Raw genomic sequence first — 15297 nt, 5'->3', positions numbered from 1 at the left:
CCCATGATTAATGCCGTAATCATGGCTAAATAGATTATGGTATAGTCATACAATTCAGACTACTTCTGAGCATTAAAAACAGAATGAACTACTTATACATGCCATAATCTGTTTAGCCATGATGGGCATTAATCATGGGGCATTAATGGGCACATTTAGCATGTTGGGAGCCCAAGGCAGGATCTCTTGAGCCCAGGAGATAGATACCAGCCTGGGCAACTAAGTAAGACCCCTTTTCTACAAAAAAATACAAAATTTCACTGAATGTGGTGGCACACACCTGTTGCCCTAGCTACTCGGGAGGCTGAGGTGGGAGGATCACTTGAGCCTGGGAGATCAAGGCTGCAATGAGCTGTGATCATGCCACTGCACTCCAGCTTGGGCAACACAGTGAAACCCTATCTCAAAAAATAAGAAAGAATTTAAAATTTATATTCTTTGATAGATATCATTAAGGAACTGAAATAGCAAGCCATCAGCTAGAAGAAAATATTTGTAATACATGTATTCGACAGAGGATATGTGTCCAGAACATATGAAGATCTCATACAACTCCCTAAGAAACAAACCAGTTTTTAAAATGGACAAAAGACTTGAATATATACTTTCAAAAAAGAAATATAAGCTGGCAGTAAGCACATGGAAATTGTTCAGCGTCATATGCCATCAGGAAAGTGTGGGGCAAAACAGTTAGGAAAGCAAGTATTCATAGGGTAATGTTCCCCAGCCACTAGAATGGATGAAATTGGTAAGACTGACAGCACCAAATGCTGGGGAGCACGTGGAGCAACTGGAATGCACATACATTGCTGGAGGGAGGGAGGGAGTGAGATGGTACAACACTGGAAAACCATATGGCCCTAGAATGTCAAACAAGCATCTATTCTGTGACCCAGCAATTCCATTCTGATGGTGTGCACCCAGAAGAAACAGAAACACATGTCCACAAAAAGACATACATATGCATGTTAGCTGCAGCTTTATTCATGACAGCCCAAACTGAAAACAGCCCAAATGCACATCAAGAGGGGAATGGCCAAACAGATTATGGCATATTCATACAATTCAGACTACTTCTGAGCAATAAAAACAGAATGAACTACTCATACACAGTAACATGGCTTTAAAAAAGCATGTTGAGCCCAAGAAGCCAGACACAAAAGAAAACATACTTTATGTTCCCTTTACACGAAAGTCAAGAATAAGCAAAACTAATCTCTCTTATCAAAATCAAAACATTGGTTGCCAGGGTTGGGTGGAGGGAATGATGGTTAAGTGTTGGAAGGGAACTTTTCGAGGTGATAGAAATGTGCCTTCACTGGGGTGGTGGTCACATGGATTTGCACATTTACCAAACCTCATGTATTTAAAGTCCATGTACTCCATACTTGATAGATTTTATCTCAATTTTTAAAAAAGCTTCTGTGCCTCTTGGGGCAGAGGTAGCTATAGTTCTTCGGCTCTTGAAATGTGAGCACAGTTGTTTTATGCTTTTGTTGTTATTTTAAAAGCCATGTTGAGCTGGGTGCAGTGGCTCATGCCTATAATCCCAGCACTTAGGGAGACTGAGGCCGGCAGATCACTTGAGGTGAGGAGCTCAAGGTCAGCCTGGCCAACATGGTGAAACCCCATCTCTACTAAAACTACAAAAATTAGGCTGGCATGGTGGCACACACCTATAATCCCAGCTACTTGGGAGGCTAAGGCAGGAGAACACTTGACCCGGGAGATGGAGGATGTAGTGAGCCAAGATTGTGCCACTGAGCTCCAGCCTGGGCAACAGAACGAGACCTCATCTCAATAAAAACAACAAAAACGAAATGCAGAATACCTGACACCTCACAACTGCTTTGGCAACTCTTACTGAAAATAGAGGATTTGTATAATTGAGTTCATGTGAGGTAGAACTCATAAAGACATCAAGAGCATAACTTTATTATTTTTTCTTAAGTCCCAGAAGGAGATTTTAAAAGGTTAATTATTCTGGAAAATATGAAGTTGTTGGGAGCTTATTTTTCAAAAAATAAATGTTTAAGAAAATATCCTGACCATGTTGGTACTGGTGGGTCTTTTTTGGGCAGAGGGACTCAGAGTTTTGTATTTTCCTAACCCCCTTTTAATCCTAATGTTCATGTTCTTTGGACTTTCCATCCTGTGGCAGCTGCGGTTTGCACTCAAGACCTACTTTCCGTACACTTCTCCATCTCTTGCCACGGTGCTGCTACAAGGCCCTCAAGGTGAGTTAGGGTTGACTTGGCCCACATCAAAATGATTTCCTGGGAAGAGCACTGTCAAACCATGACCTCCCCACCAGGCCCTTGTCTATAGCATGAGGGAGGATTGGTTATTTCTAAGATCCCTTTAAGCCCCCAGGATCCCACATTCCGTGGATTTTGATATGAGAGTCTGCTTGGCTTCCCAGTTGTGATCGCTTACCAAAAGAAGAAAAAGAAAAAACAAAACAAAACAAAAAACCAGTGGTCTCTGGCAGGTTTTGCTAGTCTGTGTCCAGACAACACAGGCTCTGCTGGTGCTAACCACATCCGCCAGATGCCAGGAACAGGCTAAGACTTGGCTGAGTCAGAATAAAACAGTACATTCATTTGCTTTTCATTCTTTCTACTCTGTGCAGCCTTGTTGCAGAAGAAAAGATAAAATGATGGATGAAGCTGAGGAAATGCAGGGGAAGTTTACCTTAACTAAGCTAAGGGAAGGATTTTGAGAGAGTTCAGCAACATGCTTCACCCACAGCTTTTCCTGATATCCTTTGCCAGCCTTCCAAAGGCTGTCCAGCTGGGGAAGTGACGGTTCCAGCCTTCATTTGACTGGTGTTGATCCAGGAATGTGGCTGTTAGCTCGTGCTTAGGAGACATTTCAGAAATAGAGAATAAGGGCATCCTTTTTCTCTGAGGCCTGAAACCTGAAGGAAGGCAGCCCTAACATGGGCACAGACTGTGCTAGCCAGAAAGGTGTCTTATCAGTGCATGGGAGGAGAGGGAAGGGAACAAGCTAGTCACATTTCCCTTTCTTTGTTTTTGAGACGGAGTCTTGCTCTGTTGCCTGGACTAGAGTGCAGTGGCATGATCTTGGTTGACTGCAACCTCTGCCTCCTGGGTTCAAGCAGTTCTCCTGCTTTAGCCTCCCGAGTAGCTGGGATTATAGGCACTTGCCACTGCACCTGGCTAATTTTTGTATTTTTAGTAGAGACAGGGTTTCACCATCTTGGCCAGGCTGGTCTCAAATTCTGACCTCGTGATCCACCCACCTCTGTCTTCCAAAGTGCTGGGATTACAAGTGTGAGCCACTGTGCCCAGCCAGGCCTGCTTTTTTTCTGAGACTTGAGTGAGTAGATTTGCTTGAGAAATGCAGTTGATTCAAAGTTTCACAGCATTTTACAAAACCTAAATTCCTCTTCCTTTCTCTAGAAGATATAAGTTCTCGCCTAGGGTGACCCTCTGACATTGTCCTCTCAGATGCTGGAGCTGGGAGTGGGATCTCTGGGTGACACTTTTATAAAAACCTTTGGGAACACAATGGGAAACTTTATTAACAAGACAGAAAAATGAGGAATTCACTCTCCCAGGTCAGCTTAGGTCAGATCAGCAAAGCCTAAAGCCAGCCCACAGTGGACACGGAGTGAGCTTCAGAAAATGGACTGGAGGTGTTAGTGTCTCAGTTTGGAAACAGTAAGCAAACGCCGAGGTGGTGCGTGGACACGGGCTCAGACCCCACCTATCCATTTGTGTAATCGTTTATGCCCAAATACAAATAGGTGGCTTCAAGCAGAAGTACAAGAGCCTTTTGTGCCAGTCCCTAGAAGAGCTGTCTGTATGTTACTTTTGGAAACAGTGAGTGTTATGGTCACAAACTGAAGAAGTGTTTTTTAGTAGCATAACCTTCTATTTATCAGAAATTTATTTCCTACCCGTTGTGAAGGCCAGGGGAGGGGACATAAAAGTTGATCACTTAAAAGCCCTAACCATCTAGGAACTACAAGTGGAGGAAAAGCAAAACAGATATCTAAATAACTAGTAAAAGGAAGAAATGAAAAATGCCTTCAAAAGGCTGTGCTCTAAGGGCTGTGGGAGCTCAGAGGAGAGAGGGCTGGCCTTGTGGAGGAGCGGCAGTTCATCCATCACTGGCCTTATCTTCCTTGTGTGTTCGATCACAGCACCTATCACTGTGTGAAAACTTTCGCAGATGCTGTGTAGAACTGCAGATATGTGCTCCTCAGATGTGTTGAAAACCACGGGATGATTGTGAAACCAGAGTAATTCACTCAAGAAAAGACATTTGTTTGCAATAATGCTCAGTTATTTTTTTTTCCTGGCCTTTTTTTCCCACTACTTGAAAGCATATTCTGAATTCATCATAGCCTAGGAAAACAGTCAGGCAGTCTATTCCTAATTCCTTGTTGGCTGCTTTATTACAGTCTCCATCTATTTTGAAATCACACATTAGTGATAGAGGAGCAGGTAGGTAGGAAAGAAGAAACCTGGGGCATCTGCAACATGGCATTTCTCAGCCTCGGGTGGGCTGCTTATGCAGACTCTAGCTACTTCCATATACCTGAATTAAAAATTACTTGAGGCCAAGTGGGGAGGATCACTTGAGCCTAGGAATTTGAGACAAGTCTGAGTAACATAGTGAAATCTCATCTCTACAAAAAATTAAATAGCTGGGCATGATGGCATACCCCTGTAGTCCCAGCCACTGGGGAGGCTGAGGTAGGAGGATTGCTTGAGCCCAGGGAGTTGGGGCTGCAGTGAGCCAGGATCGTGCTACTGCACTCCAGCCTCTGGCAGAGCAAGAACATGTCTTAAAAAAAAAAAAAAAAAAACCCACTAAATAAGATGATTAGATTATTTGAGGTTCAGCTCTGTGTAACATGGACAGATCTTACTTTTCCCGGGCTTACGAGATAGACACTAGCTGGGAAGAGCATGAGAACAGTGTTGGGTTCCCTGACTTTTTCTCACTTGCCCTCTGACGTGTCTCTTTCCACCTGCAGATATCCCTCAGGGACAGTGGCTCCAGACATTGAAGCACATTTCTGAACTGCTCAGAAAAGCAGTTGAAGACCAGACTCATGGGTAAGCAAATACCACACCCAAATCTACTTCATACACGGTTTCCCTAGATCCTCGTCTGCCATTTTAGCAGGGCTGACAGAGGAAGGAATTACTGGTCTGGGACAAACAGGTGAGCACTATGGCAAAGTGAGGAGTGAAGGAAGTGCATGGCTGCACGGATGGTTTGGAGCAGGTCAGGATGAATAGGCATGCACCTGTATGCGTGTGTCAATACCTGTATCGAAACGTTTCTATGTAATGTCTGGTTTTGTTTGAAATACACAGGCATAACAAAAAAAGAAGGGACCTTAGAAAAAGCAGTGCCCACCTGCTGGAAGCCCCTGGCCATGCAGAAGGAAAAGGGCACTTGTTTGGGTCCTTTGGTCTTCTCTCTACCTCTCTAGGGAAGGCAATTTGAAACTTCTACACAGTAGGGTGGAATGTTAAATGCTTATTTTTCCTTCTCTCTAATAAATGTCTCTAAAAATAAGAAAATCTATTCTAAATAAATTCTTTTTTTTTTTTTTTTTAATTTTTAGAGATAAGGTCTTGCTCTGTCGCTCAGGCTGGAGTGCAGTGGAATGATCACATCTCACTGCAGCCTCAAATTTCTGGGCTTAGGTGATCCTCAACTCACACTCCTGAGTAGCTGGGGCTACAGGTGTGTACCACCACACCTAGTTAAATTTTTTTGTAGAGGTCTTGCTATATTGCCTCAAACTCTCAAGCTCAAGTAATCCCCCTGCCTTGGCCTCCCATCGTGCTGGGATTACAGGTGTGGCCGCTGTGCCAGCCTGTTAATTTCTAACAGTATTGTTAGGTACTGTCTTATGTGTGTGACTTTCCTGAAAGCATTCACATTTAGGCTTGGCTAAATTCCTTATATCATAACATTCTTTGGCGTACTCTTAAGTCCTTTTCTTTTAGAGTATAAATAATTTTATTCATTGTCTCTGCTAAGCCTACTAAGACTATCTTATCTGTTCCTTTTGCCACTTTTCGCTCTTGACATTCTCTGTAATCTCACACCGAGCCAACACAGATGATGGGTGACGTGCCTATGTCCTGCTCCGTGATTGATGGTTTGGGTGCAGGATGCTCACTTCTTCCCCACCACGATTCTTACCAATGGAGAGCATACAGAAAAGACCTGCAGCCAGTGGGGGCCCAGGGTTGGCCACGTGAATAGCCTGCAATGGCCGGTCAGCCCCCTACGCACCCTCCCTGGTTGTCCTGGCGTTACAGAGCTGAACCTCAAAGAATCTTAACTCAGGGACATGGAAGTAGATGGAGGTGGTGTAAATAGCTAACCCTGTGATTGAGAAATGCTGTGCTGCAGGTGCTCTGAATGTTTTTCTCTTCTACCTACCCACCGTCTCTGCCATACTCATAATGTGTGATGTCAAAATGCATGGAGACTGTAATAATAAACAGCAACCAGAAAGGGTGCATGTGGCACTGTGGAGCAGGACTTAGGCCTCGTGGGGCTCCCACCTCAACCCAGACCTTGGGGTCAGGAGTCACCTTTCAGGTGGCCATGTGGGACTGCCTTGTGCCTTCAGCTACTGATGGAGGAGAGGGAAGGACCAGGCTGGTCTCTGATCCTGATCTGGGCACACTGCCAACCTGAGAGCAGGGAACATGAGGGGGCCCCGCTGCTCTGTGCGTCTCTGTACCCCGACATGGTGCCTGCAGGGAAGAGGCATGGCGGAGTCCCCTCCTCACTCTGATACAGCCTAACCTAGCCTACTGCCAATGTGGCTGCCGGAGCATGCCTGGGGAAGAGGGAGTAAGACCAGTACTCTACCCTCCTGTCTTTTCCTCTCTGTTGCCCAATTGTAGAACATTTAACCACTTGTTCTCAGGGAGGACTGGAGCAGGAGGACAGCAGTGACCAGGGAGGCGAGGACAGTGCTTAGAGCGTGGGAATTCCATGGGCCAGGCGGAGGAACATGGAGCTGGATCCAACAAAGGTGATGCAGAGGGGCCAGGAACACTCCTGTTCCACCCGCTGCCCCAGAAGGAAAGTTTGCATCTAATGTGATCTCAGCTGGTCTGTTCCGTTCTCTCCAAGGGAGACGTTAACCTGCTGAAACTGGTACTGCATACAATTAGTGGGTCCTCATTTGGAGCAAATTTTGCCCTTAAACAAGTATTGCAACTCCCATTTGCCAGTATGGCCAGGGGATAGCTTCGCAAAGGCTTTAACTTTCTGGCATTGACGCACATGTGATGACAGCAGCTTGCTAAAAATTCGTAGTTGCAGCTGGGCTCATGTCTGTAATCCCTGCACTTTGGAGGCCGAGGCAGGCAGATCATGAGGTCAGGAGTTCGAGACCAGCCTGGCCAATATGGCGAAACCCTGTTTCTACTAAAAATACAAAAATTAGCTGGGCATGGTGGTGCGCCCTGTATTCTCAGCTACTCAGGAGGCTGAGGCAGAAGAATCGCTTGGACCTGGGAGGAGGAGGTTGCAGTGAGCCAAGACAGTGCCACTGCACTCCAGCCTGGGTGACAGAGTAAGACTCTGTCCCCCTCCCCAAAAAAGAAATTCATAGTTGCAGAAACATCCACCTGAACCTTGTGTCTTGAAGGAAGCAGCGCGTGTTTCTGCCTGCGTCCCACCTTCCACCCCTGTCTCTGTGTCACAGAAGGCAGGGAGATGTGCCGCCACATCCTGCGACATTCCTGCTGGTCACGGCCGCAATCTTGCTTCCTCAGTGCCTGTCCTCACTGAAGGTACCTGGATTAAAGACTGATGTCTGAAGGCCTCAGGCCTCACTGGTGCCCTGAGAGGCACTCTTTTGATGTCCTGTGATGGTGCAGAGTGGCATTCAGCCCAGTTTTCCGAGTTTAACTTGTATTCCTTGCAGGTTGCTCTTCAGTGGATAAGTACAATTTAAACCAACCGTTGGCAAGCATTAAAGTTGCTTTAAAAACCCAAAGGAGGAAAAATTCAGGTTGCTGGCTGCCATGTGTTCTGGCTCTGTTCTAGGTCCTGCAGAGGTCCCTTCAAGAGCTGGTTCCTGTTCATTCACTTTGGAGGATGGGCTGAGATGGCAGCCGAGCAGTTACTGATGTCGGCAGCTGAACCCCCCACGGCCCTGCTGTGGCTCTTGGCCTTCTACTATGGACCTTGTGATGGGAGGCAGCAGAGAACACAGACCATGGTGGGTAGCAAGCCCCACTACATGTGTTTGGGGTGGGCTCTGGGGGCTGAGGGGAACCTGCAGAGAGGGGCTCTGTTGCGGGCTTGGCTTTCGTGACACCTGAGCGCTGCCCACAGATGGCAGATGTTGTGGCAACCTGCAGGCGTGGTGACCTCCAGCCTTATGGTCAGAGACGCTCTCCTTCCCCCTTTCCTCTGCTCCCCGTGGCCAAAGACAAGAGACTGCCAGCACGTTCTCCTGGAAAACACCCTTCCTTCCGGAGGTCATTTGATCTGTTGTTGCTTAGCTGCCACATCTGCCCTGGGGTCTTGTCCTCCAGGGTGTGCCATGCAGAGGGTGCTGTTCTGAGGGGTGTGCCCACAGCAGAGCCTGGCCATAGCCAGTGCCCTGTCTTGCTCCCCAGCAGCCCAGCTGGGGCTGCTTCCATCTTGACTGTGTCTGCTTTCTTGGATCAGTCAACAGATCGTTACATTACTGGCTTTGTTTACATCTCTTCCTAAAGTAATCACATGATATTAACCACTTTGCTTCTGAAAAAGGACTTGGTCATTTCCTAAATAACAGAGCAGCTAAGTATGGGACTGGATAACTGTCTGTGGCAAAAACAGTTGTTATTTTATGTGGAATATAATAATTACAGGAAGCAGTGCTTTGATTAAAGGCATTGGCACCTCCCTTGCAAGCATTTATTTGCTAGGCTCTTGAAACTTCAACTGCCGGTGCTCTCTGCTGAATTTAGTAGTTAAAGAGGACAATGCTCATTTCGTATGGAGCACTGCTCTTCTTGGCTTTGTATTTTCCGTTGTTTGAAAACACAGGGCCAGTAAAGATGTCTGTGCATTTTATTTGCTTTGTTTTGTTTTGTTTTTTGAATTGGAGTCTCACACTGTTGCCCAGGCTATAGTGCAGTGGCGCAATCTCAGCTCACTGTAATCTCCGCCTCCTGGGTTCAAGCAATTCTCCTGCCTCAGCCTCCCAAGTAGCTGGGACTACAGGGGTTGGCCGCCACGCCCAGCTAATTGTTTTATATTTTTAATAGAGACAGAGTTTCACCGTGTTGGCCCAGATAGTCTTGATCTCCTGACCTTATTATCCGCCCGCCTCAGCCTCCCAAAGTGCTGGGGTTACAGGCATGAGCCACCATACCCAGCTGCATTTTATTTGTTTAAAGGCTTGCATGGCATAGGAAAGAAAAATATTTTTAGATTTTAAATGTTGAAATTTGTTAATAATTTATTTTAGTTCAGAAATAAAGCTTTGTGAGGAAATTATCAAACCCACATACAGTATGTATTTGAGTAGTGCTGTCTGATTAAAAAGAAAGCTTATTTCTTCCCTTTTAGAAGATCACATTAAACTAATTAAGGAAAATCCTGGTTGGTGTTTTTAATAGTAATAAGATGTATGGAGTACTCATGGTTTCAAAAGTCCTTTTATATTCTGTCTTACTTGATTCTGTATAAGCTAAGTTGGTAGATAATATGCTCAATTCTGTCACCGTAATGGGTACTGACAGAGAGGCACTTTTGAAATATAAAGAAATAGGCCGGGAGCAGTGGCTCACGCCTGTAATCCCAGCACTTTGGGAGGCTGAGGTGGGTGGATCATAAGGTCAAAAGACCGAGACCATCCTAACACTGTGAAACCCAGTCTCTACTAAAAATACGAAAAATTAGGCGGGTGTGGCGGTGGTGGGCACCTGTAGTCCCAGCTACTCAGGAGGTTCAGTCAGGAGAATCGCTTGAACCTGGGAGGCAGAGGTTGCAATGAGCTGAGATTGCACCACTGCACTCCAGCCTGGACGACAGAGCGAGACTCCATCTCGGGGAAAAAAAAAGGAAATTATCCAGTAACACTTAACTTCTAGAACGTTCTACATTGGCACATCTTCTACTAGCTAACTTAGTTCTTTTTTGAAGAAAAAATAACAAAGCCTTTGCAGAGTTCTCCCTCAGGGGATGCCTAGGATTTTGGATGAGAATGGATTGGCTCACTGTGAGTGGGGTGGTGGCCGGTGTCTGTTTCCCTCCCTGCCTTTCTGTCACAGGTGCCCATCTGCCTGGCGGTTCAGTCCAGTGCCCCTGTTGGTGACTCCAGAGCCTTTCCTCGCTGGTGGCTGCCTGAGGCATTGGTGTATGTGGTGTCCTGGGAAGGGGGTTTTAGTTGAATGAATGATACATACCTCTTGTTTTCCTGGGTTTTGTGAGCTTTAATCCCTTGGTGGTCTGTTGGGGGGCTTGAGAGACAAATGGTGAAGCATGATTCTGATGAGACTGGATTGAGATTAGCAGGATCTGTGCATTTGCCTTACTTAAAAAGGCATGACTAAATCAGTTGGTTGCGTATCCCCGCATCATGTGTTGGGGCTGGTGTCGCTGCCTCTGTGGCTGTCTTTGAGGTGAAGAGCATGGGTGCAGACAGCAAGCCTATCCTCGCCCGGGATGTGTCCTGCCCATGAGAAGGCCTGTCCCACTCACGGGCAAGCCATGTTCTCTACTAGCCAGAGTTCATCTCCTTTTGCCAACTAAATAGGATCACAACAAAATGAACAAACAAGTCTGTTTAGATACCCTTAAGAATCAGGCAAGGTACAATGATGACTAGAGAAAACAAGGAAAAATAAAAAAAGAATCAGGGAAGGGTTCATACCTTTAACCCTGTCGTTCCATTTCTAGGAATTACCCTAGAGTAATTCTTTATTTGATCCATGCAAAGGCATATATACAAGATTATTCAGTACAGCATTGTTCATAAATACAACAATGGGAAATGGCCTAAACTTTCAACAGTAAGGCTACTGGCCAAATAAATGGTGGTATATCCTAACCATGGAATAGTATTCTATTATACACCATGAAGAATCATGCTCTTGGCCAGGCGCAGTGGCTCATGCCTGTAATCCCAGCACTTTGGGAGGCCAAGGTGGCTGGATCACCTGAATCCATGAGTTTGAGACCAGCCTGGGCAACAAGAATACCTCTCTCTCAAAAAAAAAAAAAAAAAAGAATTATGTTTTTGAAGAACATGTTTTATAGAAAATGAACTGGTTATAGTACATTGTGGAGCGAAAATGAAAGATACAAAGCATTATGTGTAGTGAGTGGTATGGTCTCAATGCATAGAAAAAACACAAGAAGTATATAAACTGAATTATTAACAGTGCATCTTTTTGGATGGTAGAGTTATAGATCATTTTAATGGTTTTTTGTTTTCTCTTTTCAAGTTTTCCATAGTAAACATATATGTTTTTATGATGGAAGATAAAAAATACTTTAAAAAGAAAAGAAAGCTTATATCTTTCTCCTGAAAAACTTAGGAAGCGTTTAAAGTTACTGGTGTTCAAGTGGAAGCCTACGGGCATGGACAGCATCTGAAGGGAAAGACAGTCTGGGACAAACAGAAAGGAAGAAGGCCCCGTCTTAGGGATTATTGGACAAGGGCAGAAAGGCAATTGTGGGTCAAGAGAAAAAATGTATATAAAGGCATAGCCTCCTAAACCCCGACATTTTTGCAGACCTAGTTAGATGGCAGAATGGCCTTGAGCTCCTGTAGACACCATCATACCATGGCAGGCTTGGCCCGGCTGAGGGGCGAGGTGGGGAGAGCACAGCCTGGCCTGCTGGAACGCTGTCGCTCCCCGTGGAAGAGCCTGATGGTGCAGTTTCTCACGGTCTCGTATTGTGGGCAGAGGAGCTCACACAACATGCCCAGTGTACTGGAGCTTATGACAGACTTCATTGAATGAGGCCTTGACTTCCAGGGAAAGAAACGCCTCACACAAAATCCATAAAATCAGTCATGGGAATTCTCAGAATAGGCCTAAGTCTTCTTTCAGAAATGATGGAACATAGCTGTTCATGAGTTCCATGTGGCATTTGGATCTATGGGCTTTCAGTTTTGCTTTGTTTTCCAAGTCACGACTGGGTGTACCATTCTTGTAGCAAGCAGAAGCATCTCAGCATGGAATAAATATTTTTTATGTAAAAACCCGCAGATTCACAGTTACCATTATCCTGTGGATTCCACAGACTTGTGACCTGTGCTTGAGCATTAAACATGTACAGCATCTAAAACAAATGTGTTGTTCTTGTGTGTGCATGTATGCGTGTATGACCGTGCATGTGTGTACGTGCGTGCTCGTGTGTGTTCCCCCCATCCCCCCACCCCTACCCCAAATACAGCAGGAAGCAAAGGCAAGCCCGCATTTGTATGGGAACATTGGCTCAGCGGAGGTCCGGCTCTGTGGGGCTTTAATTGATTTGTGGCTGTGATAGTGAGGCGAGTCTGCAAAGGAGCCTTTTGTTCTTTTTCCCCACAGTGTAAAAATCTGACTACATTCTGTTGAGGACTTTTCTGTGTTTCTTTTTATACAAAAAAGAGGTCAATTCTTGTCATGGTGCCCTGGCTGCTTGGTGAGCAAGATGAAAGAAAGTCAAACAGTTTCCATTCCGCCTGTTTGGGTTTGTGTGGAGTAGAGTGTACACTCCGCCGCTGACTAGCTCCCTCTCTCAGGGCGGGTCCTCACCCCTTTTGGGGGATCACTTCAAAGCAAATAAATAAATCCTAGAATCATGTCTGTCCTGCCTCTTCTTAACCTCTCCCCTGTCAAATGCTATTGCCTAGGTCCAGGTAAAGGCTGTGCTGGGCCACCTCCTGGCAATGTCCAGAAGCACCACCCTCTCTGCCCAGGACCTCCAGACGGCAGCGAGACAGGGCACAGACACAGACCCCAGAGCTCCTGCACAACAGCTGATCAGGCACCTTCTCCTCAACTTCCTGCTCTGGGCTCCCGGAGGCCACATGATTGCCCGGGATGCCATAACCCTGGTAAGTCTCCCTGTGGTCCAGCGTCCTAGTTGTCATTTCTGCTCCAGGTGAGAGGTGGATTACCTGCCTGAGGGTCTGGCCTCTGCAGAGTGTGTGTACCAGGACGTTACCCAGCACGGATAAATGATCAGGGAGGCTGACAGCTGGGATGGACCCCAGAGCCTGCCCCCTGCAGCACCTTTATGTCACAGAGGAAGAAACAGAGGCTCAGAGGAAGGAGATGCCATCTCCTGGGCCCATGACTTGCTGCCAGAGCCCGCAGTAGAAGCCAGGTCTCCTGTTCCCCTACGTCCATTTCTTTCCATTGCAGTGTGCTGCTCTCTTCTTCCTCACAGAAAGACAGAAGGCCACAATGAGAAAGCGCTCACAAAGTATCTACAATGCTACTCACTGCACCAGTGCAAAGAATTTTGTTAATTTTTTAAAAATTGGTTTATTACAAAGAAATCCTTCATGAAGCCCACTTCACTTGAGAGGTAAAGAATGGTCCAAGTCAAAAGTGAGCACTCTTCGTGACATTAGGTTTGGCAATGATTTCTTAGATATGATACCAAAGACACAGCAATGAAAGAAAAGAATAGTTAAATTGGACTTTATGAAAATTAAAAGCTTTTGTGCATCAAAGGATACCATCAAGAAAGTGAAAACAATTCACAGAATGGGAGAATATATTTAGAATTAATGTATGTGGTTAGAGTTTAATATTCAGAATACATAATTCTTATAATTCAACAACAAAAAGATAACCCAATTCAAAAATGAATAGACATTTCTCCAAAGAAGATGTACAAATGGCCAATAGACACGTGGAAAATGCTCACAGAAAGGACGTGAGAGGCCAGGGAAAGGCAAAGCACAGCCGTGTGCACTGCACGGCCATCAGGATGGCTCTCAGCAGTAGAGGAAAGAAACGCCCGTGAAGACACGCAGGAACCGAGTGGGGACGCTAACATCACGCCACTACTGTGGAGAAGAGTGGCGTGATTCCTCAAACAGCCAAACCCAGAATTACTGCGTGGCTGGCGGTACCTAGGTCTGTACCCACGAGAGCCAAAAGCAGGGGCTGGACAGCCATCTGGCCCCGTGCTCAGGGCAGCACCATTCGCAGAGCCAGCAGGCAGAGGCGGCCCAAATGCCTGTAGAGGAATGAGCGGTGCACAGCATGATCTGTGCCCATGATAGAGTGTTGTTCAGCCTGAAGATGGAAGGAAGTTCAGACAGTGCTGTAACAGGATGACCCTTGAAGACACTGTGCTTCGTGAAATAAGCCAGACACAAGCACATTGTATGAGTCCGCTTAGATGAGGCACCTGGAATACAAGTCCAGGGAGAGGAAGTAAAACAGAGTTTCCCAGAGGCAGGGGTTGGGGAGTCGGTGTTGGGATGATGGGAAGGGGCAGGAGATGCACGGTGCCGATGGTTGTGCAGTACTGTGAAATACTGCATGCTACCGAATCGCAAAAATGGTTACAACAGCACATTTTATGTAAATTTCACCACAGTTTTGAAAAATACTCGGAACAAGTGAGCACCAGCATGCTGACTCGGGGAGTTTTGTCACATTTTTTGTTTTATTTGTACTTTTTTTGACATATAATAGACATACAGAAAATATACAGCTTGATGAATTTCACAAACCAACAACACCTGTGCAGCCAGCAATCAACTCAAGAGAGGAGTATTCCCTCCTGCTCCTGTCCAGGCCGGGCCCGGCTGGAATGTGTGTTCATGTGCAGAAAGTCCCCATAACAAATGACACTCTTGACAGCCAGGGCCAGGAGGTTGTCTCCATCCTGGTGGGACAGTCCTGTGGAGCGGGCCCGGGCTGTGCCTCCCATGTGCTGGCATCTCAGCTGAATTGTATCCAAGAGCCTGAGGGCAGCCCAGGGCAGAAGACAACCCACTGCCTCATGCCTGGTGCCACTTCTTCGGCCCGGCCCCAGCACAGAATGCTTTCAAGAATCTATTGTGTACTCATAAAATGCACACCGCAACAATGCTGACCAGCCTAGCGGGCTTTATGCCGAGCCAAATAAGCCAGACCCAAGGACAAAAGCGTGCTCTCACTTATGAGTGGGATCCAAAATGTCGAACTCGCAGAAACACTGGAAAGGTGCTCATGGGGGACTAAGGGAGGAGCAGTGGGGCGATGGTCAGCCCTGCCCTGTGACAAGGACAGTTCTAGCTCAGGCACTTCCTCCGCAACCCTGTGGTGCCTGTGAGTGGAG

The 15297-nt window shown here is 46.2% G+C and overlaps 1 protein-coding gene across 7 annotated transcripts in view; it reads left to right on the top strand.

The window, feature by feature from the left end:
• Window positions 1-15297, top strand: part of FANCC (FA complementation group C) — a 207603-nt gene that overhangs the window by 187985 nt on the left and 4321 nt on the right. For all 7 annotated transcript variants that reach the window (XM_032266369.1, XM_032266364.1, XM_032266367.1 and 4 more), the window contains 4 exons: window positions 2162-2237; window positions 5012-5093; window positions 8068-8242; window positions 12866-13069. In XM_032266369.1, the coding sequence (XP_032122260.1) occupies window positions 2162-2237; window positions 5012-5093; window positions 8068-8242; window positions 12866-13069 (537 nt within the window). The remainder of the gene's footprint in view (window positions 1-2161; window positions 2238-5011; window positions 5094-8067; window positions 8243-12865; window positions 13070-15297) is intronic.

This window comes from Sapajus apella, unplaced genomic scaffold (genome assembly GCF_009761245.1).
Source record: "Sapajus apella isolate SASKATOON/1434 unplaced genomic scaffold, GSC_monkey_1.0 scaffold158, whole genome shotgun sequence".
In the NCBI taxonomy this organism is placed as follows: Eukaryota; Metazoa; Chordata; class Mammalia; order Primates; family Cebidae; genus Sapajus; species Sapajus apella.
Note: the sequence above shows the minus strand (reverse complement) of the source record. Positions and strands in the feature narration are given on the sequence as shown.